This window comes from Halichoerus grypus, chromosome 12 (assembly GCF_964656455.1).
Source record: "Halichoerus grypus chromosome 12, mHalGry1.hap1.1, whole genome shotgun sequence".
In the NCBI taxonomy this organism is placed as follows: domain Eukaryota; kingdom Metazoa; phylum Chordata; class Mammalia; order Carnivora; family Phocidae; genus Halichoerus; species Halichoerus grypus.
In genome coordinates this window covers 104,566,469-104,591,232 of record NC_135723.1, presented here as the reverse complement: position 1 = coordinate 104,591,232, position 24,764 = coordinate 104,566,469, and the positions used below count along the sequence as shown (strand labels likewise).

Below are 24,764 nucleotides of genomic sequence, written 5' to 3'. Positions count from 1 at the left end.
ATATTTTAACATCTTACTTTGAGTTCAGATGTTACGAGGTAAAAATTCAACAATTTAACGAAAGTGAAAAAAATATAATCAGTGACAGATTAATTCACAAACCAAAGATGTTTTTGGCAGTAACTTTATATTGTGCCTCACCTTAATGCCTATCTTTGATTTGAAGTCTTGGCATAAAATTTAACATAAGCGACAGCAACATCCTGACCAATTATCCAAGCTATCCAGACATCCCCAAATGTCCAGAACATAGCACACGGTCTGTAGGATTAAGAGGTTAACTCCTATAACTTCAAACGAAGTGCTTGATAATAAAAGCAAAAAGTACAGAATTTGAGGTAACTTCCTTTCTTAATTAATTAGACTGACCAGGTGGAAGCGAAGAGCCCGGTGCCGGTGCTGGGAAGGCCTATAAAGCTGAGCACTGTGACAGCACAATGGAGGAGGAACAGAGATTGTTTTAATATGTTTCTGTCCTGTGTCACAGTGTGAAATTGTCCTGGTTTATGTCCCTTTTGGCAAACTTACATAAAAGTGACCTTGTACTGTATTTTATGACCAGATGACTTTTTCCCCCCAGTGGCTAATTTGTATCAGGCCTCCATCTGAAAGAGACACAGAAATGAGTAGGAAGTCCAGCTTGGTCTCAGGGAGCTTTCATTGCATTCTTTCATTATTTTTGCTCGTTTTTGCCACTGATCATCCATAAATTGTTGGACATGAGTGAATAAGGAAGTGCTGCTTAGTGTTAGCGGCACATGCGCGTATTTGGCCTGGTTTTTGTGGGTGAGAGGAAATCACATACAAAAAGGAAAACTCCTGCTGGGAAACTTGCAAGGAAATTTACCTTGGGTGCGTTTTGATCTTGGTGTTTATTACAGAAAATGGAGTCATATCTCACTAACTATTGTTATGTGTTAATTTGATTTTCCCAACACCTTCAAGAAAAAAAAATCATTCAGTAATTTATTAATAGAATTCCTCTGCCCTCCCCCACTTGGGAGCACTCACTGTTTTCCATAGAAACAACATGGATAAAGATGATTATTTTTAAAACATTTGATTCTGGTAGTGTTGTTATGCTCAGGGTTCTTTTCGGAATTGTTAAATCTACTGTAAAAGGTGTGGTTATAATGATTTATTGAAGCTTGGCATATGGGATCTCAGAGAAAGATGTATAAAAGTATTACTTTGAGGAAAAGAATACATTTGTTTCATTTAAAATTATTTGAGTTTATAAAGATTTTGAATTAAAAATCATTTAGTTCATGAAATGATCTTAATTTTGTCACTGTTCTTAGTATAATGGCATATTGGAGGGAACTAAATTATAATTTCGGTAACAGTAACTGTTACTGTTAAATAGCAGCTGTGTTTCTAAAAGATATCACTGGTACCCATATACTTTGAGATAGTATGAGTGTTGAATTGGACCATTATATAGCACTTTCATCTTTCTGTCCTATCAAAAAATGAGAGATTTCTACTCTAAGGCTAAATTTTCTCTTTATTTGCATAATAGGATAGTGGACAAATTGTGAGCTTTGGCATTTAGACTATCTGACTTAAATCCTGACTCTTCTCCTTAATGACGTGGGACTTCAGGCATGTTTCTTAGTGTCTGCATCTGTAAAATGGGCTGGCAGTACTTATCTCCGTGTGGGGTTGCTGAGGGTCTTGTTTGTCTCACCTACCATATGAGATGCAGTAGGAGCAGCCACTCTGAGTAGGTGCTTAAATGTATTGGCTATGTGGAAGTTGATATGAAACATCAGGAAGATTTGTGTAGGATTATTTTTTACATATGATAGCAAAGCTACATATAAGAAATTATAGTGGTGTCAACATAGCTTTATTTATTTACTTTTTGAAATAGAAACTGCCTTATCTTGTAACAGTATAAGTTGTAAAAAAAATAGGTATTATATTTAATAGGTAACTATAAACTTCAAACTTTATTTTATATGATGATTAAATTATTAACTAAAAGTCTCACAATTTTGGGCTCTTTGTTAAATGAAGAGTTTTAGTATGGAGGAAATAAAAAATAGGTTCAGATTTTAAAGTAATTATACTCTTAAATTGGCCCTACTACTTCCAACATTCATGAAACAATTTTATGGAAATAATCATTGTCAGTTAGAGTCTCTTCCAAAACTTTTCTTGGGGGGGACTTGAAAACTATCTACACTTGGCTGGAATAAACTTTATTTGAAAGTAAAATTAATGTCTAATTTCATGCTGACTAGAGAGCTGCTTACCTGGTTATGGCACGTTATGGCACATGCCCACAGGTCCACAGGACGGCTGGAGTTTGGGCTATTAAAATCTGTTTGGCATTTAAACATATTTATTTGTCTATAAAATAATTTATTCTGCATGGTACAGTGTTAATTTTCTGATCTCTATGAAATGTTTGCCAGTATATAGTTGAAACTTGGTATATTACTTTACCAACCCATTTATTTGGCTCATTTGTATGAGAAATAAATGTTGCATAATCAGATAAATCAAAGGCAGTTGGATTGTTTGATAGTTTTTTTTTTTTAAAGATTTTATTTATTTGACAGAGAGAGAGACAGCGAGAGCAGGAACACAAGCAGGGTGAGTGGGAGAGGGAGAGGGAGAAGCAGACTTCCCGGTGAGCAGGGAGCCTGATGCGGGGCTCGATCCCAGGACCCTGGGATCATGACCTGAGCCGGAGGCAGGCGCTTAACGACTGAGCCACCCAGGCGCCCCTGATAGTTTTGACATTAGGGAATATTTTAGGTTGTGATATACCTACTTTTTAAAAAAACTGAAGTTATTAGCAGTTTCATTACTTACAAATTTATTGGTTTGCACATCTGGTAAGCAAAGGAAGTTCTTATCTAGAAAGACAAGTTCTTACTGTTCTAGAATGATTGAATTTTAAAGCACTGAATTGTCAGAAGTATATATATGAATGTATGTTCTTTTAGTTATTAAAAATAAGATTAGCAGGCAAAAACTGAAAAAATAAGGCTATATCAACAGAAGAAAAAGTTAGAATTAAGTACTGAAACGACCAGTTCTTAGAAAACATTTCCTGTTATCTTTTTTTAGAACACAAGAAATTTGAAGTTGTTTAGAATGCTAGATTTAAATACTTGTATACTTTCATATTTTAGTTGGGATTACTTGATATTTAATGTTTCTCTTTACACATTAATTAATGAGTATTAATTTTTATTATAAGCAGTTGATTTTTAAAACAGGCGTGGGAAGGGCTTAAAATTTTTTAAAGCTTTTTTGAGTTATCATAAAGATTTGTCTGATCTCATGATGAGTTTTGTTTCCTTCTTAAATGCCCAGAATTAAATTATACTTCTGATTTATTTTTTTTAGAAGAGATGTAATAAAGTACCTTACCTTGTAATAAGAACTTAGTGCATTAAATAACTTAAAAATACTGGATTCACTGTTATGAATAACTTCTGAATAAGTGTTCTGAATGTTCCTCTTTTCTTTTTGCCATTACCTTAGTTCAGGCTTCATCATTTTTTACTTGGATTATTTAAACCACTGTCCTACTGTTTTTTTCTGCTTCCAGTTTCCTTCCTATACAATGTAATCTCCACACTGCCTTCCAGCATTGTTTTTTTTTTTTTAATTTTTATTTATTTATTTGACAGAGAGAGACACAGCGAGAGAGGGAACACAAGCAGGGGAGAGGGAGAGGGAGAAGCAGACTCCCCGGTGAGCAGGGAGCCCGATGCGGGGCTCGATCCCAGGACCCTGGGATCATGACCTGAGCCAAAGGCAGACGCTTAATGACTGAGCCACCCAGGCGCCCCCCAGCATTGTTTTCTTAATGATACTGTGTAACTAACCTCTATAAAATCTTTTGATAGTTTTTAACTGCCAACAAAATGAAGTCTAAAATCTGTAACATTATATCTACAACTCTGGAAATTTGGGTTCCATCTGTCATTTAGGCCACATTTTTCAGGAGGCTCCCCTATTCCCCAGGCTGTATCCCACTGAGCTCCTCACCTTGCCCAGGACTTTCCAGGTGCTTTCATGGCCTCCTGTCTTCATGTGCTGTTCTGCCAGGAAGCCCTCTACTCATTCCCCGCTGGAATCTGTCTTTAAGTGCTACCTCCTGGTGCTCCTTAAGTCTTTCCGGTGGGCCTCCTTTGTGGTGACCTGCTTCCTCCCCCTGCAGTTAGGGATTGTAATTCTATTGTGATTGTTTGTAGGTGTGTCTTTTTCTCTTACTTACCATGGTATTCCCAAATATATATACTTAGCCTGCTGCAGACAAAGCTTTTGTACAGGAAAAATAAAGCATAAAAGCTGAGTAGGTCTTAGGTCCCATTGTTTGTCAGAGGAAGGATCTAAAAATGCATCAGTGCTCCCGTTTCTCGAGGGGGCTGGTTATGGGTTCCTGCATGGTTATCTTTCAGGGTGTGTTATTTTTAGAATCATTTTGGAACCTCAACACAAAAGAAGACATGAGAGTTTGCATTGTTTTAGTACAGCTTAGGCTTTTAGTCCAGAACCTCCAGGTTAAATTATAATGAGGCTCTTCACTAATGAAGTGAATCTTTACAGGATCTTTACCATCCTTGGCTTGGTTTACAAAACCGTATCTCCCCCACCCCATCCTGGTTCTTTAGCTGGCTGTTAGGAATGAGCCCCACAGTCACCACCGTGTTTGCCTGTTGGGTGAGACTGGTAGTTCTAGGTCTCTCGCTGTGCTAGAGCTCATCCTGACTGTAGCCTGCTTGGCAGGATGTTGACCACCTGCCAGGGTGTGAGGTCTTCCTTTTCCTGGCCGTGCCCTTCAAGGGCCACGTGTTCAGCAGTGGAGCTTTCCTCTGTCCATAGTGCTCCATTCCCAGTTTCCTTCTCTGCCTGGCCTGTCAGTGGAGGACTAGCATGTTCCTCCTGGGTTGGAGTGCCTGAGAGGCAGGAAGACAGATGTTAGTGTTTACTTGTGATAGAAATTGATGAAAAGTTAAAGTAAACTTTGAAAATAGTGTTAATATTGTTAACCTAATATCTTCTATGCCAAATCTGATTCTCGCATAGAATAGGCACTAGCATCTTTTTTCCCTGCAGCCAGGTATTATTGAAGGTTCATGCTTGCTTTGTATTTTATTGTTTTTAAACTGCTTTCATATATTTCATTTGATTTGTTAAATATCTGAGAAGTAACCAAGGCAACTTTTATTGCACATTTCTTATAGATAATGTCTTGAAGCCCAAGTTTCTTGGGAAACTTCCAGGACATAGTCCGTGGCAAAGCTAGTAATAGACTCCGAAGAGTGTGTTTTCCCCGTGTTAGTATTTACTAATCAAATAGTTCTCAAACCTTCTAAAGATTAGGGAAGGGTTACTGCAGTGCAATTTTAAAAAGATATACTATTTCTATTTTTAAAAAATCAATAAATGTATATTTTTTCCTTAAAAGAAAATATCCTGAGAGCTTGTGAATGTGTATTTGGTGAGATTGCCAGGTTTTAGTGGAGATCCAGGGAGCATGCTCATGGTTCCAGTACTCCATTGATTGATCACTCAGGTGAACCCCACAAGCCACAGTAGTGGTTTTGAGCATTGTGTGTTTTCTTTTTTAAAAATTCTTAGTCATTTAGTGCTATAATGAGTGATTGTTTAAATACCATGAATCTAAGGGGCACTGGGTTTAAGTGCAATGTGGATAAAGAACATACAACTAATAATGAGACAAATCATGATTCTGCAGACCCACCCAGTAAATCCTCACCGGGTTGTGGTGAAGGTATTTGCCTCATTAAAAATTCTGTACTGCACATTAAGATGGCCCTGGAACTTCAAAATTAATGCTAACCGGAGAAAATTGAATAATAATTTTATCTAATTTGGCTTTTTATGTATTAAAAATCGACAACTTGGGCCTGGAGTGTTATTTATTGAGGAACATTTGCAAATAACTGCTTGAAATCTTCTCTTACTTCAATATGTAGAAATAAAATATGAAGGTTATAAAAAATAGTTTTTTAAAAGCTTGAGATGTTAGAGTTTAAAAAATACTGTAAGATGTAACACATAGAGAAATTTTAGTCTATATATTTTATACATAAGGCTTTGTTTAGGTCTGGTTATATGATGTTTGATGCCAACTCATGAATTTTTTTTAAAGATTTTATTTATTTATTTGACAGAGGGACACAGCGAGAGAGGGAACACAAGCAGGGGGAGTGGGAGAGGGAGAAGCAGGCTTTCTGCTGAGCAGGGAGCCTGATGTGGGGCTCAATCCCAGGACCCTGTGATCATGACCTGAGCCGAAGGCAGATGCTTAACGACTGAGCCACCCAGGTGCCCCAACTCATGAATTTTCTTACATAGTTTAAAGGAAGTTAAATAGCATCTATCATTGCTAAATAGAACCAAGTCAAAAATTTAATTGTATAACCAAATCCCTGTATGATTAAATGCATAGATAAGTTCCAGGAAAGTAAGAAAATCTCCAAAGACCAAACTGAAAAGGCACCACAAAACCCGAATAGTGAGTAGGTGATGCCCTGGCTGCGTTGGTCAGGACAGCGAGGTGGTTACATGGTAACAGAGGATCATAGGCGCATAGAGGCGAGGAGATGGAACTGAGGCCCCTCTGAAAAGCTTCAGCAAAAGGGCCTCCTTGTTTAACACAGACACACACACACATACACACACTCACACCCTTTGCCCACTGGTAGGGGAAGACTGTACTGTCAGCCTTAGTTCTGGGTAGAAGTCTCCCCTGAGAGGTACTGCACAGGCCTTTACCTCCTAGGAGTTGGGGTTCAGTATTGAACAACTGCTGGGAAATCCCAAGACAAGAAATTAGCATAAAAGTTGTTTCAAAGCATTATGTATCATTTTGTCATTTTAACCTAATGTGTAATACTTTTAAGTAAATTTTAGTTAAAAATGGTTTATATAAATATACAATTAAAGTTGGTTTTAGAAAGTTCATTTACTATAATTCAAGATTCATAATCCATATATGTTTTTGACCTGGTTTTATTTAACTATGACATGTGCTGTTTAATTGCCTTTAAATTAATTGTGTGAGAAAACTCAGGCCTGACAATAAATGTTACATAAGCAGGCCTAAATAAAATCTGGTTTCATTTTATCCTAGCTTTTGTACATTTTAAACTTACACTCTTTCTTAGTAATTTGATATTGGTTTAGTTTGTTAAGTGTTATCATCCCTCAAAGTCAAGAATGAATAATGTTGTCTTTTTTATTTTAGCTACACTTTTCTGTGAGTTTTTACAAAGATTTAGTATTTTAATCTATGTAGTTAATTTTGTGAGGTGATTAAGAAGAATGAATCTAAATTATTTTTCTCTGTATTATTCAGTTCTAAGGCAATTTACATAAGAATATTACTCTTATCTATTATTTTAAATATTTTATTGTGTTCTGATCTTTTCTATATTCTTTATCTATAGTTTTTTGGATTTTTTGACTAGAAGCTTATAGCTCTTAGAATCACTGCTCTTTTCTTATTTCCCCCTTTTCTTTTAAGTCTATAATTTCTCCATAGATTTGATCCCATCTACTTTCTATCATTTAGGGATTTCTTAACATTATTAGTCTACTGATGGCAGTCTTGTCTTCTAGCATAATTCATTCAGTTAATTCCTGTTGGCCATTTATTGTATGCTTGGTATTGTTACAGCTGCTAGGGAAGGTGCAGATTAATTGATTGATGGTTTATTATATATTTTTCCTGTCTTCTATGATAATCCATCATCTTGAACCAATCTCCCTGACTCCTCTTTTCTCTCTGTTAACTTTACTGGCCCTTTATCTGGAATACAGTGTTAATTTGCTAATTGTTAATTTGGGGACATTCTTGGGTCTTTTTCCAGATTGGGAGGTTTTGTGGTCTCTGTTTGAATTGGCTCTGATTTTGTCAGCAAATATGGGGGTCCAGTCTTTTCTTTTGGCCTTTCCTCTTTAGCTTTGTAAACTGTTTTTGGCTTCTCATGGCCTTACTGTTCAAAGAAGATCTTTTCCAATCTAATGTTCAGAAATCCTCAAGATTCCAAGATGGTTTCTACAAATGTACAAATCCTTCCTGAATGCATCTGTATTGTAGGATCCTTAATGTTTACTTTTCCTATGTCATATCGGGCTTGCATGAAGCATACTTATGAGGCTCATGATTTTGTTTGATTGTCCTATGTATCTTGACGTCTGTTGTTTTTTCATTAATATTTTAATTTTAGTTTAGACAATTTCATAGAAAGCCAATTAATCTGACATTATACTTTATATCATTCCAGATTACCTGTCAATATTTGTGTTTGGAGTATTGTGTAATTATAATTAGTGTGTACATATAGTTTATATCCTTTTTATTTTAATAATTTATTTTGCATACATAAATTATCTGGTGCCAGGAAGAGTTGTCCAAGACTTGGAAATGGGCAGAGGAGATCCTGGGTGTTCTGTCAGTGGAGTCCTAGGCATTGCGTAGTGCACCGTGGTGGTCATCCGATTTTCTAGGCATGTGTACCTTTGGCTGATTTTCTATTGACTTGACTATTTTACATCTCTTTAGGGTTAGAGTTAACTTGTAGGAAAGTAAGAGCAATGAAAATGATTCTGTCTGATAGAATTGATTCCTTTTCTATACAAAAGATAGCCCCAAACATTTTATTATGTTGTCCCATAGGATACTATCCAGTTTTGCATCTATTAGCAAATTGATTTTAGCATTTCCAATTATCTAAGTATATCTGTGTTTTTCACATTTTTCTTTGACCTGGTCTTAACAAAAATTAAAACCATCTGGCTCTGCTGGTAAAGGATGTGAGGAACAGAAAGGATCAGAGTACTCAGAGGGGAGCTGCTGTTAGCAAGCAGCAGTAATACTTACTGTAGACTGACATAGAAAATGGGGGTTCTGGTGGTAGAGCGTCTGGTAAATACTTAAAAGTGTCCACTAAGATACAAGCTACTGAGACAGAATCAGATCCTGCCTATCTAGATCTATTTTCTAGATTCACTTACTAGTTCTACTGTCACCAGAGAACCAGGAGGGACAAAAACTCTTAAATATAAAGATGAGTAGGGATTCAGAAAATGACCTGACATTTGGGAAAAGCCAACACTGTGAGAGGTACCAAACTCAATGTATTGCTCAGAATAAATAGACAAAGAGAAGATTTCAGGGAGATTTAAAAATATTTGATCTAGCATTTTAGACATTTTTTGGCAGAGGGAATTAAGGATATCTTATTCTCAATATTGCCAGAAATGAAAGTTCTACAGTCATTATGATTTTAAAAAAATCAAGTCCAGACAGTTTGCAAGATATTTTTACCAGACTTCAAAGAATAGGTGACTTCAGTTTCTTTTCTTTTTTTTTTTTTTTTTTAAGATTTTTTAATTTACTTTTTGACAGAGAGCAAGAGAGGGAACACAAGCAGGGGGAGTGGGAGAGGGAGAAGCAGGCTTCCTGCGGAGCAGGGAGCCCGATGTGGGGCTCGATCCCAGGACCCCGGGATCATGACCTGAGCTGAAGGCAGACGCTTAACGACTGAGCCATCCAGGCGCCCCTAGATGACTTCAGTTTCATACAAATTTGTTCAGAGATTTGAAGATGGAACACTCACAGTTTTATGGGACTAATATAATCTTGATACTGAAAGTAGACAAGGACAGTATAAGAAAGGATCATTATAGGCCATTCTTACTTGTGAATACTTGTGAATCAAAATATTAAGCTGAATTCAGCCATGTATGCAAAAAATCATCATCAAGGAAAATTTTATTTCAGGTATGCAAGATTGGTTTCACATTAGAAAATCTATGGCTGTAATTCATATTAGGAAAGTAAATGAGGAAAAAAAAAGTCAAGCGAGCACCTCCAAAGAGACATAAAACACATTTAGCAAAATCAGTAACCATTCATGATTAAAAAGCAAACTAAGAACTTGAGCGAACTTTCTTAACTTGATAATGGATATCTACTCTAAGTCTGTAACTGACATTGTACTTAATGGTAAAAATGTAAAAAGTATTTACTTTAAAATTGGGATGCCATCTTAAATCCTTTATTTCTAATAATAACACTGTAATGGAGTTACTAGTAGTACAATTTAGACAAGAAAAGGAAAAACTGAAAGGAACAAACAAAATAGTCATTATTTTATTTATTAGATGATATTGTCTGTTGAAAAATCCCATAGAATCTAAAGATAAATTATTAATTCAAGTAAGAAAATTTAGCAAGGAACCTGGATATAAGATTAACATAGAAAAAATTAATATAGATTAAAATAGAAAATTAATATAGAAAAATCCATAAATAACAACAAAGAAAATCTAATTAAAAATATTTTTATAGTAGCAAGATAGCTGTAAGGTATTTTGAAATAAATCAGACAAATGATATGTAGAATCTTTATGGAAATAATATATGGAAACAAAAAATCTCATTGAAGGATGTTACAGGAGACTTAAATAAATGGATAGGTTATTCTGTGTTTATGACTTTCTTTACATGGTAAAAATAACAGTTCTCAAATTATTTTTTAGAGTTTATGCAATTCTAAAAAAAAGTTCCAACAGATTATCTTAAAGAATGTAATAAGCAGATAGTAAAATTCTTATGGGGGAACAGAGAGCCAAGAATAGCCAAAGCAGTTTTGAAGAACATAGTGATGGTACCTGTTCTATCAAATAAAAAAGGAACAGAGGACTGGAATAGACATGTCTCCAAAGAAAACATACACGTGACCAATAAGCACATGAAAGACCTCAGCAGCACTAGTCTTTGGGGAAATGTAAATCAAAACCACAGTGAGGTACTTCTTCACACCCATAAGGGTGGCTGCTAACAACTGCAAAAACCCCCAAAACAATAACAAGTATTGGTGAGGATGTAGAGAGAATGGGACTCTTGTACACTGTTGGTGGGAATGTAAGATTGTGTAGATGCTGTGGAAAACAAACAGTATGGTGGTTGCTAAAAAAATTAAAATAGAATTACTATATATGATCCAGCAATTCCACTTCTGGGTATATACACAAAAGAATTGAAAGTAAGAACTCCACAGATATTCCTTTATTTATTTATAAAAGTTTTTATTCAAATTCCAATTAACATACAGAGTAATGTTAGTTTCAGGTGTACAACATAGTGAAACACTTCCATCTACCACCTGGTGCTCATCACAAGTGCACTCCTTCGTCCCCATCACCTGTTTCACCTGTCCTCTCGCCCACCTCCCCTCTGGTAACCATTGAGCCTAGGGTCCTCCTACTCCACCGCCATCTTCCTCTCTTTCCTTCACAGATCTTTATATGCTTATTTTCCTGGCAGCATTATTTATAATGGCCAAAAGGTGGAAACAACCTAAGTATCCACCAATGGATTAATAGATAAACAAAATGTAGTATGCATCTACAATGGGATATTATTTCACCTTAAAAAGTAAAGAAATTCTGACACATGCTGCAATATGGGTGAACCTTGAGAGCATTATGCTGAGAGAGGTAAGGCTGACACGACAAGGTAAATACTGTGATGCCACTTATATGAGGTCCCTAGAATGGTCAAATTCATTGAGACAGAAAGTAGGGTGGTAAGTGCTAGGGGCTGGGGGTAGGAGCAGGAAGGAATGGGGAGTCATTGTTAATGGGTGCAGAGTTTCAGTTGGAGACTGTGAAAAAGTTCTGGGGATGGATGGTGATGGTGATGGCAGAACAATGTGAATGAATGTATTTAATGCTATAGAACTGTACATTTTAAAATGTTCAAAATGGTAAAGTTTATGTTATGTGTATGTTACCACAATCAAAAATAAAAGTAAATAAATGATGAAGATGGCAGTTCAAATTAGTGGTTACATTTGGCCACTTTGGTATGGAAGTTTGGTGCGGTTGGGAGGGCCACACGGGTGCCGCAGTGGTGGTGATGATGTTCCTTTAAGTTGGGTGGTAAATCCACAACTATTTAATAGACATACAGAGCTAAACAGTATACTGTCATTATTTAAAAATAGGAAGGAACAAAAGGCTATTTATTTCTTGGTGATGGGCTCACATTACCCAAATGGAAGCTGATAGGTAAAACTAAAATGCCAGTTTATTGGTTTTCAGTGGAAAACTATAAAATACACATGCGTGCACACCTATCCACCCCAAGCAGCTTTTATTGAGAGCTGGAGGGAATGTGGAAATCAGGGAGAGATGGGCCCAACTCAGATAATGGAGTGAGGGCAGATAGCCCTAAGCCTTATGTGGTATTTTGGAATTCCTAGTGCTTTTTGTGTGAATGTACTCTTTGCCACATAAGTGATGTGACGCTACATCTAAATCATGTGGCAGTATTTTCTATTATATTCTACACTTTAATATTTTGTACGTTTTGCTATAGTAATGTGATAAAAACCCTAATCTTTGTTTTGTTGTGTCTTTATTGGAGTTTATGCTTGGGTGTTTTATGAAACAAATAGTAAGGTATTGACTTCTTTTGTATTAAAAGTTTCTTATGGGACTGAGGATTTGACCTCAGCATGAGTTTGCTATTATGGGATTGAAAATTAATGTTCTAGTAAAAGAAGCTTTTATGTATTTTGCTTTATTTCTTTTACTAAATTAGAGGTTTGTCTTAAATATGTTTTAAGCATTCTCCCCCACCTCCCTATTTCCATGTCAGTTTGTCTTTGGTGTCTTATTTCTGTTGTGTGAGGAGGTGGAAAGCACAGGCTTTGAAAGCTGACAGACCTGCGTTTACTGTGAGTGCAGGCAAGCCTTGAACAGGGTGACTGTAGGCAGATTATTTAACTTTTTGGGGTGTGAGCTTTCTCATTTATAATACAGCTTACCTTCTAATTTATCATGAAGGTTCAGTGAGCACATATAAAACAACTGGTAGGAGCTCGGCAAATGTCAGTTCCCATCTCTTTTCTGTGAAATTGATAACTAAAGATTATTGGAAAAGAAGTAGAAGGAAAGGTCTTTACTGGCTGTCCATTAAGTTATTTTGATATGATGTAGTATACCGAGAAATACTTTTTTTCCAAATTTAGAATTACATTTTAAAATTTTAATATAAATTCTTTGCAATCTTTTTATGGTTCAGTTCTTTTATTTACTTGTTTCATTTACTTGCTGTATTAATTTATTTACTTGCAATCTTGAGGATTTTTGTTTGTCTAACATCATGGGAAGTTTCTCATAAATTTGAATACAATGAACATCTTAGTTAAATGAACTGGCAATCATAGTGTTTTTATTTTAACTTATCCTAAAATATATTCTCTCTGTCAAATTTTAATAACTTGAACATCTTATAGTTTTAATCTTTCCATCTTAAATAGATTACATTAAATGCAGAAAATATTGATATTAAAAAATATTTCACTGTAGCTTAACAAAGCTTTCTATAAAGCTGTTTTCTTTGCCCTGGGACCAAAACTTTTTTTTGTCCAAACTCTTAATGATTACCTTGGGAGCAAAGGGCGGAAATGTGTGACACTCTTCTGATGCTTGTTTGTAGCTATTTTCATGGTTTAAAATAATTAATACCTGCCTTTTATTTTCTGTTCCTTATTAGTGTTTCTATCGATCTTCCCCAGATAACAGCATATATGTTTGGTGCAGTCTTGATGGCATGCTGAGCAAACCTTATCTTAGTGTTGCTAAGAGACTCTTTTTGTTAAATGAACAGTGGCTTGATATATATTTTAAATGTTCTATAAATGTAGAAATTTTTACCAGGCTTTCCTGATGGGTGGAGCCATAGTATATAATATGGTATTTACATACCTTCTGAGAGGTCAAGATGTCCAGGCAAAATCTTGTTTAAATGTTCATCACCACAGAAACATGTCAGCTTATTGTTAGAGCTTTTGTGTATACATTGTAATTGTCACTTCATTGATCTTCAGCACAAAGCAATTAAATGTGTAATTGACCAGCACGAAAAGTTCAAAAAGCAATAACTATTTTAATGTTTTAGACTTTTACCCATTCAGTGCTTATTTAAATCTAAAAAGAAATCTCTGTCTACATGTATTTAGTCTTTACTAGCCTACTTAATTTAACCTGTTACAATGTTGTGATGGTTGTAATTTTTCAAAATAATATTGATAATGAAACTAGTGTAATTATGTAGCTTGCTTTTCTTAAAAACAATATAGTGTTTCATTAGCAGAAAGAAGGTACTTAGTTTCAATGGTGTTTTTAACTAGTACATTGAGTGCTTATTGAACTATGATTTTAATAAAAGGGGTGGAGTTTCATTAAAATAACTTAGGTTCATGGTTTTGGGGAGGGATTATCCCAGTATTCATACTGGGGATAAAAATATAATGGAGTTCTTGAAATCTTAGTAATATATATGACATAGGATAAGCATTCAAAAGTACTTGAAAGAAGTACAACTGTTGTTAAGTTCAAGTTCTTATAGTTTGTGATCTTATATTCAGGAGACTTTCCTTACTTTTTAAGATAAACAATGGAAACCTTTTTCCTCTCAGACAATGTTTTGCCGCTTTGTTATTTGCAGGGTATTTCAGTAAGTTATTCTGACATCTGGCACATCTTTCAGCTCAGCATATGCAAGAATAGAGTTGATAGAAACCTTCCCCTTGGGGATCCTAGCTCCTCATTCTGACTCTTAATGGAAAAATGAGCAGTAGGCATATTTTTTGCTTATATGCTGTCCTGCTGGTGATTAATGGTAGTGATAAAAGCTCTCTCAATGCTTTCATTACTTTTGCAGGCAGAATCACATACAAAAGTTTAAAAATCTCACATATTACATGCCACAAAGCCTGTACTTTTTAGGCTTTGTAATACTTTTATGATCTCAAGAAAGGTAGTAACTATAGTTTATGTATTTTTGGCACTTGTAGGAGCCAGTCAATTCTGAATTAACAGATGAAGTCTCTGGTTATTTATAGCCCCATTACGCCTCTTCTCTCTGTCCTAAAGTTGTTGAGGATAAAAAAAAAGCTGCCACATTGCATTTAATGAAAAAATTTATATTTTTCTATTGGTGTTGCTAAAGCTCATGAATGTGACACTTCACTGATTACAAATTGGGCTGATTTTTGTCTCGTTTAATTAAAAAAAAAAAAAAAAATTAAAAGGAAAACATAACTGTCCTGGCCTCCTAGTGGACTGAGTCAGAATAACGGTTATTTCTTCCTACAGCAGTTATCAGTATTTCATAACAGGCATAATCCTATCTAACAGTTTTGATGATCTGCTCTGTGGCAGCCTTTCCTGTATGTGTAATATTGCTTATTCACTCTTTTGTGCTTAGATTGATAACTGAAAATGAGCAGATTTCTTTTTGTGTTGTTTACTATTTTTCTTTTTTTTTTTTTTAAGATTTTATCTATTTATTTGACGGAGAGAGACACAGCGAGAGAGGGAACACAAGCAGGGGGAGTGGGAGAGGGAGAAGCAGGCTTCCCGCTGAGCAGGGAGCCCGATGCGGGACTTGATCCCAGCACCCCGGGATCATGACCTGAGCCAAAGGCAGACGCTTGACGACTGAGCCACCCAGGCGCCCTATTTACTATTTTTCAAAAGAAATATTGATAGTAAATTTTGAACCATTTATATGATTTGACTACAGAGGTTTTTTGCTAAATGATTTTTATATGACTGGTTAAGCATGTGAGTATACATTTTAGACATTTCTTCTTGATATTATTCATATATCTGTAATAGAAAAAAGCATCTTCTTGGAATTATATAGTTGTTTCTTTTTAGAAAAACTGTTCACATATAATTTATTTTTTTTAACACAGAGATTTATTTGAGGACTTGGTTTGTCAGTGTAATGGGAATAAGTGTGTGGGTCTTGAACCTTAGTATCACTGTCAGATGGGTCATATGTAGGCTGCAGTTTAAAAACTATTTTTCTTAATGAGAGAATGTAATTTTTCTTAATGTAAACAGAAGGGGGCAGTTTTTGAATTTAATAGTAGATTACCTCTTTTTGACATAAATGCTAATGAAAATATTAAGTAGAACAACAGCATGTTAAATGAGGTTACTTTAACCAAGCTGTTTTTCAAATAATTTTATATCAAGGTTAAATTTAGAAAAATAACCAGAAAGTACTTGAGAGTACAGAGAGTACTTATATCAGATTTTGTTAGCAGCAGGCTGTTAATAATCTGCTCTGACCAATATGGTAACCACTAGCCATGTGTGACTATATAAATTTAAAAGAACTAAAGTTACATAAAATTAAAAATTAGCTCTTCATTCACAGTAATGACATTCTAAGTGCTTGATAAACACATATGGTTAGTTGCTATCTTATTGGATAACACAGAATAGAACATTTCCATCATCACAGAAGGGTCTTTTGGACAGCACTTTTGTATGCTATTAAATCATAAATAATTTGTTTCATCTATATGTGTTTTGTCTTTAATTATTTTGTATACCATCTAAACAGCAGAAGACAGAGTAAGACCCAGCTTTAAGGATCTATGTGTATAGCACCTCATTTTCTTAGAAGTGGTGCTAATGAGATTTGATGTTTATGTGTTGTTGCATTAATGCACCTGTTTCCCTGTTGCTGGCCTGTACTTCTGTTAGCAAGTTCTGACTAAGAGTGACATGATCAGAGTTGTGTTTTGCAAAGATTGCATTCCCACTGCAATGTAGGCAACAGGTCAGGCAGAGAGAAAGAAGAGTTGGATTTTGGACTACTAGCTAGCAAAGTAGGGAGTTGTCCAGGTGAGATGGATGTGGTGGCAGAAGGAGAAGTGGATGGATTTAGTCGTAATGACACAGTAAAATCAGAAGGACTTAGTGTTTGAATAGATCAGAGTCCAAGGTGTGTGTGTGTGTGTGTGTGTGAGAGAGTGAGATGCAGCAGCAAGGGGGATGATGACAAGGATGCTTGCAGCATCTGGAAAAAACAGTGGATAATGGTGCCATTAATTGGGTATGTAACACTGAAGGAGCATGTTTAGGGGATAAAGTGATGAGTTTGACTTTAGAATTAAGTTTATGTACTTGTGAGATACTTGAGGGGAGGTGGCAGCTCAGATGTATGGATCTTGGTCTCAGTGGTGAGATTTGGACTAAGGATAGAAACTTCAGAGTCGTTGGTTACGTGAGGAGGCAAGATCACCTAGGGGAAGAACAGAGCAGTCTATCTGGTGTCTTCATCACATGAACTGGCTTCATCAGAATTGACTGAAGTGTCTTTGGGCTGGTTCTCAGGGATTGGCAAGCCCCTTGGTAATGCTGACATATGCCAAAGTTTGAGAAGCACTGATCCGGCATGTTGAAAGGATGAACATCTAAGCCTGAGCCATGGAGAAAAGGGATCTGAGGCATTTTCCTTTATATAAAGAATGAAAGAAAGAAGAACGGAGACAGAGAAACCAGAGATAGGGGAAGGAAGCTGAGGGATGTGCAGTCTCCCCAGTTATGTCCTACTAAGGAAGAGGTAAGGGCAGCTGCAATTTGCTAGAAAGCAAGGGATGAGATTTAGGGTCAAGGAGAATGGAAAACATTTAAAAAAACATTGAGGGAATCCTTAGCCAGAGATCAGCATAAGTATTGCCAGGTAACAGCAAAGACCCACTTTGGAATGTAGTAGCACATGTTTCTCAAGATTTTGTAAATTTCTTTCACAGGACTGAGAATTCAAGGAATGAGCCACCAGTGGAATTAAGGTAGTCTGGTGGAAATCAAAGGGACCAGGAATATTAGAATATTATTGGTACTGGATTATCATTAAAATACACAGTTCAACATAGGGTTTAAGCAAGTGAAAACAAGACTGATTGGAGGAGTTGGGTGGATTGAGGGAGTGGAGGTTATAATGATGAAGACATAGTGTAGGTTAGAGGACTGGAGGTATCAGAGAAATATGGAGCAGTCTCACAGTCTGAGATCCTAGAGGTGGGTCTGAGAGACGAGGGAGTGAGGCTAGTGGGTGTGCTGGGCTGTAGGAGCAAGGAGGTTAAGCTCATTAGGAGCTTGTATGTTAATCAGCATGGCAAGGGAAATGATAAGAAATGCTTGTGTACCCGGTGTTCATATCATCAAGAAACACGAGATTGTTTCTTATAGGTCTATGAATGATAGGTGACAGATGGGAAGAAGTTGATAAGCTGGCATTAGGAGAAATAAATTTAATCCAGAAACACAAATGATAGGTAAACTACAAAGCCTTGGAAATTTTAAAAACAAAGGCAGTAATTTGAGCCATTACAGTTAACCCTTATATTGTGCTTACTAAACACCTAGCCTAATGCTAAGCATGTTACTTATGTTAACTCATTTGATCCTTATAATGACCCCATAAGGTAGGGATAAACCTATTTTACGAAGAAATAAACTGATGCACGGAGAGATTTAGAAATTTGCACAGTGTTACACAGTTGGTCAGTGATGGGACCGGACCAGGCTTTGAACCCAAGCAGTCTGTTGCTGGAGTTGGGGTCCTGAACTAGCTTGCTATACTGTCTCATAAACTGAACTTGGATATTTTAAAAATTATTTTTCTGAGTGTCAATCTCTTGGAAGTTAGTTCTTTTAAGAAAAAAATTAAAAATTAAAAACAACATTAATTTGTTCTCATATTACTTAAAGCCCTGCAATTCACTCTATGAAATTTGGAAAATACAGAAAACAACAAAGTATACAAGAAGAATAGTTCCTCGTAATCATAGTCTTTTTAGCTGGCCTTGTAGGGCTTGGTGTTACACGAACATGATAACACCCCTCCTCTCTAGGAGAAGGGGCTATGACCAAGCTCCGCCTGCAGCCCAGCCTCTGACAGGCATTAGCATGTCAGGTCCTTGGGGGACTCATACTTCTCCCACTTGCCTACTGCTTGGGTGAGAGCATTCACTGCTAGATCTTGGGAGTCTTCTCATTGCCCTTAACCCAACCTTGTGGGCCCTTATTTGTTCTCTAGAAAGCCATGTTAGCTACCTACCCTTGTCACCCAAAGCTGCCAGAATTGTGGAGGGTCTGAGATTTTACTGTACTTGCAAGCTGACAGTCTGCTAGATTCCTGCATGGTAGTTGTAGACATGAGACTCCTGGATCAGAGACAAAGGACTTCATTACTCAGAACAGGCAAGCCATGAGTTTCCTGTTCCCCAGGACAACCCCCCCTCCCACCAGCTTCATAGGGGCAGTGTGGCTCAGGTGGAGGCTGCTCCTACAGTGGGCTCAAGTCATAGCTGAGGAATCTCAAACTTAGGGGAACCCACAAATGGGCTTCAAGCAAACTTGTCTGCGCTTTGCTCTGTAGAAAACAGACCTGCTTCAGAGAGACACCATCTCTATTTTCCAAGGCTGTTTGCTATCCAGACATCCTTAAAAATATAGTCCAGGGGCTCCTGGGTGGCTCAGTTGGTTAAGCACCCAATTTGATTTCGGCTCAGGTCATGATCTCAGGGTCATGGGATTGAGCCACTTGTTGGGCTCCACCTTCAGTGGTTAGTCGGCTTGGGATTCTCTTTCCCTCTCCCTCTGCCCCTCCCCCCTGCATGTGTGCACGCTCTCTCTCCAAAATAAATAAATCTTAAAAAAAAAAAGTCCAGAACAAGGTCTATCCCTGCCTCTCTGAGATGCACAGGAATGAGAGAGACCCGTGGAGCATTAGCTCCCGAAGCAGAATAACATATTTGAAGAAAAATACATTTAATTGCCAACAGATATTTCTTACCAAAATATCAGAGGAAGTGTGTAAATCTTATGGTAGATTCATTCCCGAACATTTAATATCATCGTAATGATTATATACTTATTATTACATTGTTACAGTTGTTTAATAATTATATTATTAAAACACTTTTTTGGGACAGTGGGTCTCAGATGGTTCCAAGGATCACTACTGTTTTATATCAGAACACGGTTGCAGTGTTTAGCTCATATGTCATAACACTTAAGACACATGTGTTAGGTGTTTTGGGCGCCCTTAATATTCCGAAGTTCTGGTTGGAGGCAGGCAGGATTTCGGCTCCAGTCAGAGATAGGAAGAGACAAGCTGAAAGGGTGTTACACATTCTCATCAGAGCACCTGTTCTTTTTATCTGTTTTAAGCTTTCCATGTAATATTTGATGTGTAATAAGATTCTTGCTTACAAAAAAAGACTATTGCTCAGAAAGAGAGAAGGAAGAAAAAAGAAATTACCATTAAAAGGTGGCTGTCTGGGGCACCTGGCTGGCTCATTTGGTAGAGCCTGTGACTCTTCATCTCAGGGTTGTGAGTTCAAGCCCCACACGGGGCGTGGAGCCTACTTAAAAAAAAAAAGGGTAGCGGTCATGTTTTGGTATCCTGAGTGGTTTGAAAGTTGTGAAGTGCGGGTTTGGAGAGTTCTTCAGGAAAGCTGGAGTGTGTTTTTTAGTAGTATGTTTGGGGACTGTTTGTATTTCATCTCACTTGAGTCCTAACTACTGTTAGATCTGATGTGTTAAATAAAATACAAGCGTCATTTACTCTGGTCCACCGGCCTCCCTTGCTGGAAACGCTTAAGGTGTGCTGACTCCACATTTGAGGACATCTTTTAACCGGCCTAGGGCAGTCCTGTGTGGTAAGACTGGACTGTAAGAGCAGGCCCCTCCAACTCTTCTATCGAGAGACATGGATTTACTTCTAATATTGTTTGTTTTATTTCATGTACATTAGTGCATTATAGTATAAAACAACAATGTGAATCTTTGAATTTAGGTATGGATTCAATCATTTGCAGACTTTTCAGGAATATAAGAAGGTTGTTTTCATTCGTTTGTTTGTTTGCCTTGTCCAATAGGTTTCAAGTTTAGAAGCCTGGCCTCTGGTTTGGCCCTCAGGTCAGAATTTGTTTTATATTTAAAACAAAATTGTGCAGAAAGATGGTTTATTATATTCCAGGCACATGAAGTAATGACGGTTTTATCTAATGTCAAGAAAGAAGTGTAGTACATAATCGATAGCCGTGCACACTGGCCTTGGTTTCTCCTGCGGGCTTTGCTCAGGGAGTCCCTGGGCTGCTGGCGGGAGCAGGGGGGACACGGCGGCTGTGCTGAGGGCTACGGGAGCCGGAGGGGGCACTGGCAGCTGAGGGGTGGGGAGAAGGGGAGTGGGGGAAGGGGGCGGGGGGCGCTGGCGGGAGCAGGGAGGGGGCACTGGCAGCTGTGGGGGAGAGGGGGAGTGGGGGAAGGGGGTGGCGGGTGCTGGCGGGAGCGGGGGAGGGGGCATTGGCAGCTGCGGGTGGGGGAGGGGGAGAGGGAATGGGGGAAGGGGGTGGGGGCGCTGGTGGGAGTGGGGGAGGGGGCACTGGCGCTGTGAGGGTGGGAGGAGGGGGAGTGGGGGAAGGGGGTGGGGGCGCTGGCAGCTGCGCTGGAGGCTGCGGGAGCGGTGCTGGGGGCTGGCGCCTTGGGACTGGGGGCTGTGTGTGCTCGCCGGGTCCGTCGCTCCCATGGCTACTTGGCCCCGGACTGTAGTCGTCCTCGAGGCCCTTACTTAGAACCACAGACAAAAATTCATCAACCTGCGTTTTAAAACCCATTTTTTGTTTTTGTTTTTAAGATTTTATTTATTTGAGAGAGAGACAGTGACAGAGATAGCAAGAGAGAGTACAAGCGGGAGGGAGAGGGAGAAGCAGCCTCCCCACTGAGCAGGGAGCTCCACATGGAGCTCCATCCCAGGACTCTGGGATCATGACCTGAGCTGAAGGCAGACGCTTAACTGGCTGAGCCACCCAGGCGCCCCTTAAAACACTGTTTTGAAAAATGTTTTCATGATGAATTTTTTTGGTTCTTTAAAGCTTGATGGTATTCTACATAATTTGGTAAAACAAAGGCAGTCTAAACATGACACTGTAAAGCTAGTGTTTTTTGTCTTCCTAATAAATATAAATGTCCTCCCTTTCCAAAGAATTTTTGTGCTTTCATGTAGATAGAAACCTAATTAATCATGAGATGAAATAAAATACAGTTAGATCTCCATTATCTTTTTCAGGGAATCCGAGCCCGAATTTTAGAAACTCTGGTCATGCTTGTCCTCCTTGCACTCCTTATCCTTGGGATAGTGTGGGTAGCCTCAGCGCTCATTGACAAGGACGCAGCGAGCATGGAGTCTTTGTATGGTAAGTCAGCTTCTCTCCAGGACGCTGAACTGGGCGTATAATTACGCATTCGCTTTCATGAACGTTTTAGTAATTCTTTGTGTCGTCAGCCCTTGTTGTTAATTTACAGAGTTAACAAGTCTTTAGACATGTTTAAGAAAATAAATGTGTTCCTGTGTTTGCTGTATTCAGAACGAGCAAGCAGCTTTTAAGATTTTTGTTTGTTTCTTAGTTGGTTTCTGTTCTTAAAATTCCATGGAGACTTTTTTTTCTCCCTCCAAACAGGTTTTGCAAAAGGGTTATTTCCTTTCTATTTTAGATCTTTTTAATGTACAATTTAGAAATTATATGGTTTAGTAGACTCAAATAGACAATTATGTTTATCAAACATTAATTTATAGTCAACCTATATCTTAATGTACAGTATTTTGGATTTACTAAAATATATTTGTGTTTCTTTACAGATCTCTGGGAGTTTTACCTACCCTATTTATATTCCTGTATATCTCTGATGGGATGTTTGTTACTTCTCCGTAAGTATTTTTCTGGCTTAATGTTGATAGGAAAATGGAGTTCTTTGTTCTAGAAAATTATAGTAAGGTTTCTTGATGAAATTACTTAACAGCTTGGAGATGTTTTTAAAGTTGGCCCTTAACTTTTTTTATGTTAAGATAAATTTTGATAAACTGAAGCCATGGAATAAAACTCATGTGTTGTTCTTTAAGGAAAGCCTCTCTCGTGGAGAGACACACACAGGCACACACTCGCTGAAGCATTAGATTCTGCTCTTGAGTGGTGACATCGAATCCTGTGTGGTGAATTTGTGGTCTTTATTTAAAATGTATTCAGTTTTACTTGAGGCATTACAGCATATCTCAGGGATATTATAAGCAGATAAATGTAGTTAAAAGGAGTTAAGGTAGTAGTTGTTTGGTTCTCAACTCCATCAGCACTTGAAATTTTAATCTGCTCTTTAGTTGTTTTTTTTTTAAATTTTTTAAGTGAAGATACTGTTATTCAACTGCTAGAGTCTTGCACGTACTAAGCCTTCTTCAGTCTTTAGGTATCTTTCGTCCTTCACCTGTCATCCCCTCTAGCTTCTTTATTGATGAAGACTCCTCTGATAAAACACTGAGAGAATCTAAATTTGAGGCAAGAATTTTCTTACAACGATAGTCTTGGAGTCTGTTCTGTATTTTGCACTAGCCATTTATCAGCCTCCTCTCTGTGACCTCTCCTGCAGTGTGTACCCCTGTTGGCCTTTCCCGCATGTTCACAGTGATGGGTCAGTTGCTGGTGAAGCCAACAGTAAGTGTGTCATCTTGTTTGTTAAATGTGTTTACATTTGAACATCTTTTAGGTTGTGAATTAGCAATCGGAAACATTAGTGTATTGCTGTGGGCTTGTGACCTCGTTGTTATTGTTGCTTTTATTTTAATCTTTTTCATCTTTGGAAACAAATTTGTTTTTGCTTTTAAAATACTAACTATAGACAGGTAGAAATTCTTCTAGCAAATTTTAAGACGAAACTTACAAATATTTAGAGGTATTGTCAGTGTCTGTTGTACCAGTAGTAACTCTGTTAGGTTTCAGAACTTACCACATATATTCCTTGATTCACAGAGCAGTTATGTCTCTGAGAAGTTGTCTGCATGTTACATTATGATTATACTTTTCACTTTAATCTCAGAGTTGCCATATATTCATTTTTAAATGATTTTCAGTTGGTAGTAATCCTAATGATTTGTCCCTAGTTTCTTTGGCCTCTAGTTATTTTGTCAAATATTCACTCACATGAAAATAATTCTTAGTTGCATTTAAGGAACTTGCCATTTACATTATTTTCATGGGTCCTCATTGCCTACAAACTCAGGTCTGAATGGCTCACAACCTCTTCCCTAGTCCACTGACCTCCAGCCTGTGCTCCTGCCCCCTCGGCTCTGACTGCACATTCATCAGCTGATGGGCTGTGCTCACAGAGGGCTGTGTGCTTTCACTTAGCAGGCGTGTCCGGGGCTTTCTCCATCAGTGCCCCCTGCCCGCTCCAGCCGCCTGACCGCCTGCTCAGGGCCTGGCTCTCATGTTGCTGCACCCACTGCCTGTTCTTGAGCCTTGCCTCACCTTTTCTTTTTTTTTTTTTTTTTTTTTTTTCCACCTTTTCTTTAAGTTGAAATAATCAAGCTTCTTTCTCTGTACTTTTCATATTCCCCTTTGTTAGTACCTATTAAATTATTTTGGTTATATGTTTGTCTTTCCTATTGGGGTGATTAATCAGGAAAAATTTGAGGAAATATTGTAGTTAGATATTCTTTTAGTAATGCTTGCTTAATTTTGAAAGATTTAAAAAAAATAAGTGAAAAATAATTTTTTAATATCTTTTTAAAAAATAAAATTGGATTATTTAACTTGCTACATAAATGTATACACACTCAAAACATGCTATCAAATCTTGAAATTCACTTCCCTCTTGAAGAGGTTTCATGACACTGCATTCTTAATTTCTTCCTGATTCTCTGACAGAGCTTTCTTTTTGTTTTTTGGTCTCTTTTTCCATTTTTATTTCCTAGCCCCCTAAGATAGGCAAATGTTCCAAGTTCTGTCCTTGGTCTAAAGTTGCTCTGCTCTGTTCTTCTTACCACCTCTGCCACTTTCACGACACTTCTAAATGTGTAGCTCTAGGGAGCAAAAGACACCGAAAAC

The 24,764-nt window shown here is 37.5% G+C and overlaps 1 protein-coding gene across 10 annotated transcripts in view; it reads left to right on the top strand.

Annotated features, from left to right (window-relative positions):
* Window positions 1-24,764, top strand: part of LMBR1 (limb development membrane protein 1) — a 166,099-nt gene that overhangs the window by 77,353 nt on the left and 63,982 nt on the right. For 9 of the 10 annotated variants that reach the window (XM_078059798.1, XM_078059803.1, XM_078059799.1 and 6 more), the window contains 3 exons: window positions 21,959-22,085; window positions 22,529-22,597; window positions 23,308-23,372. In XM_078059798.1, the coding sequence (XP_077915924.1) occupies window positions 21,959-22,085; window positions 22,529-22,597; window positions 23,308-23,372 (261 nt within the window). Of the gene's footprint in view, window positions 1-20,768; window positions 20,809-21,958; window positions 22,086-22,528; window positions 22,598-23,307; window positions 23,373-24,764 lie in introns of all 10 variants that reach the window. The other variant, XM_078059806.1, reaches the window with a different exon arrangement.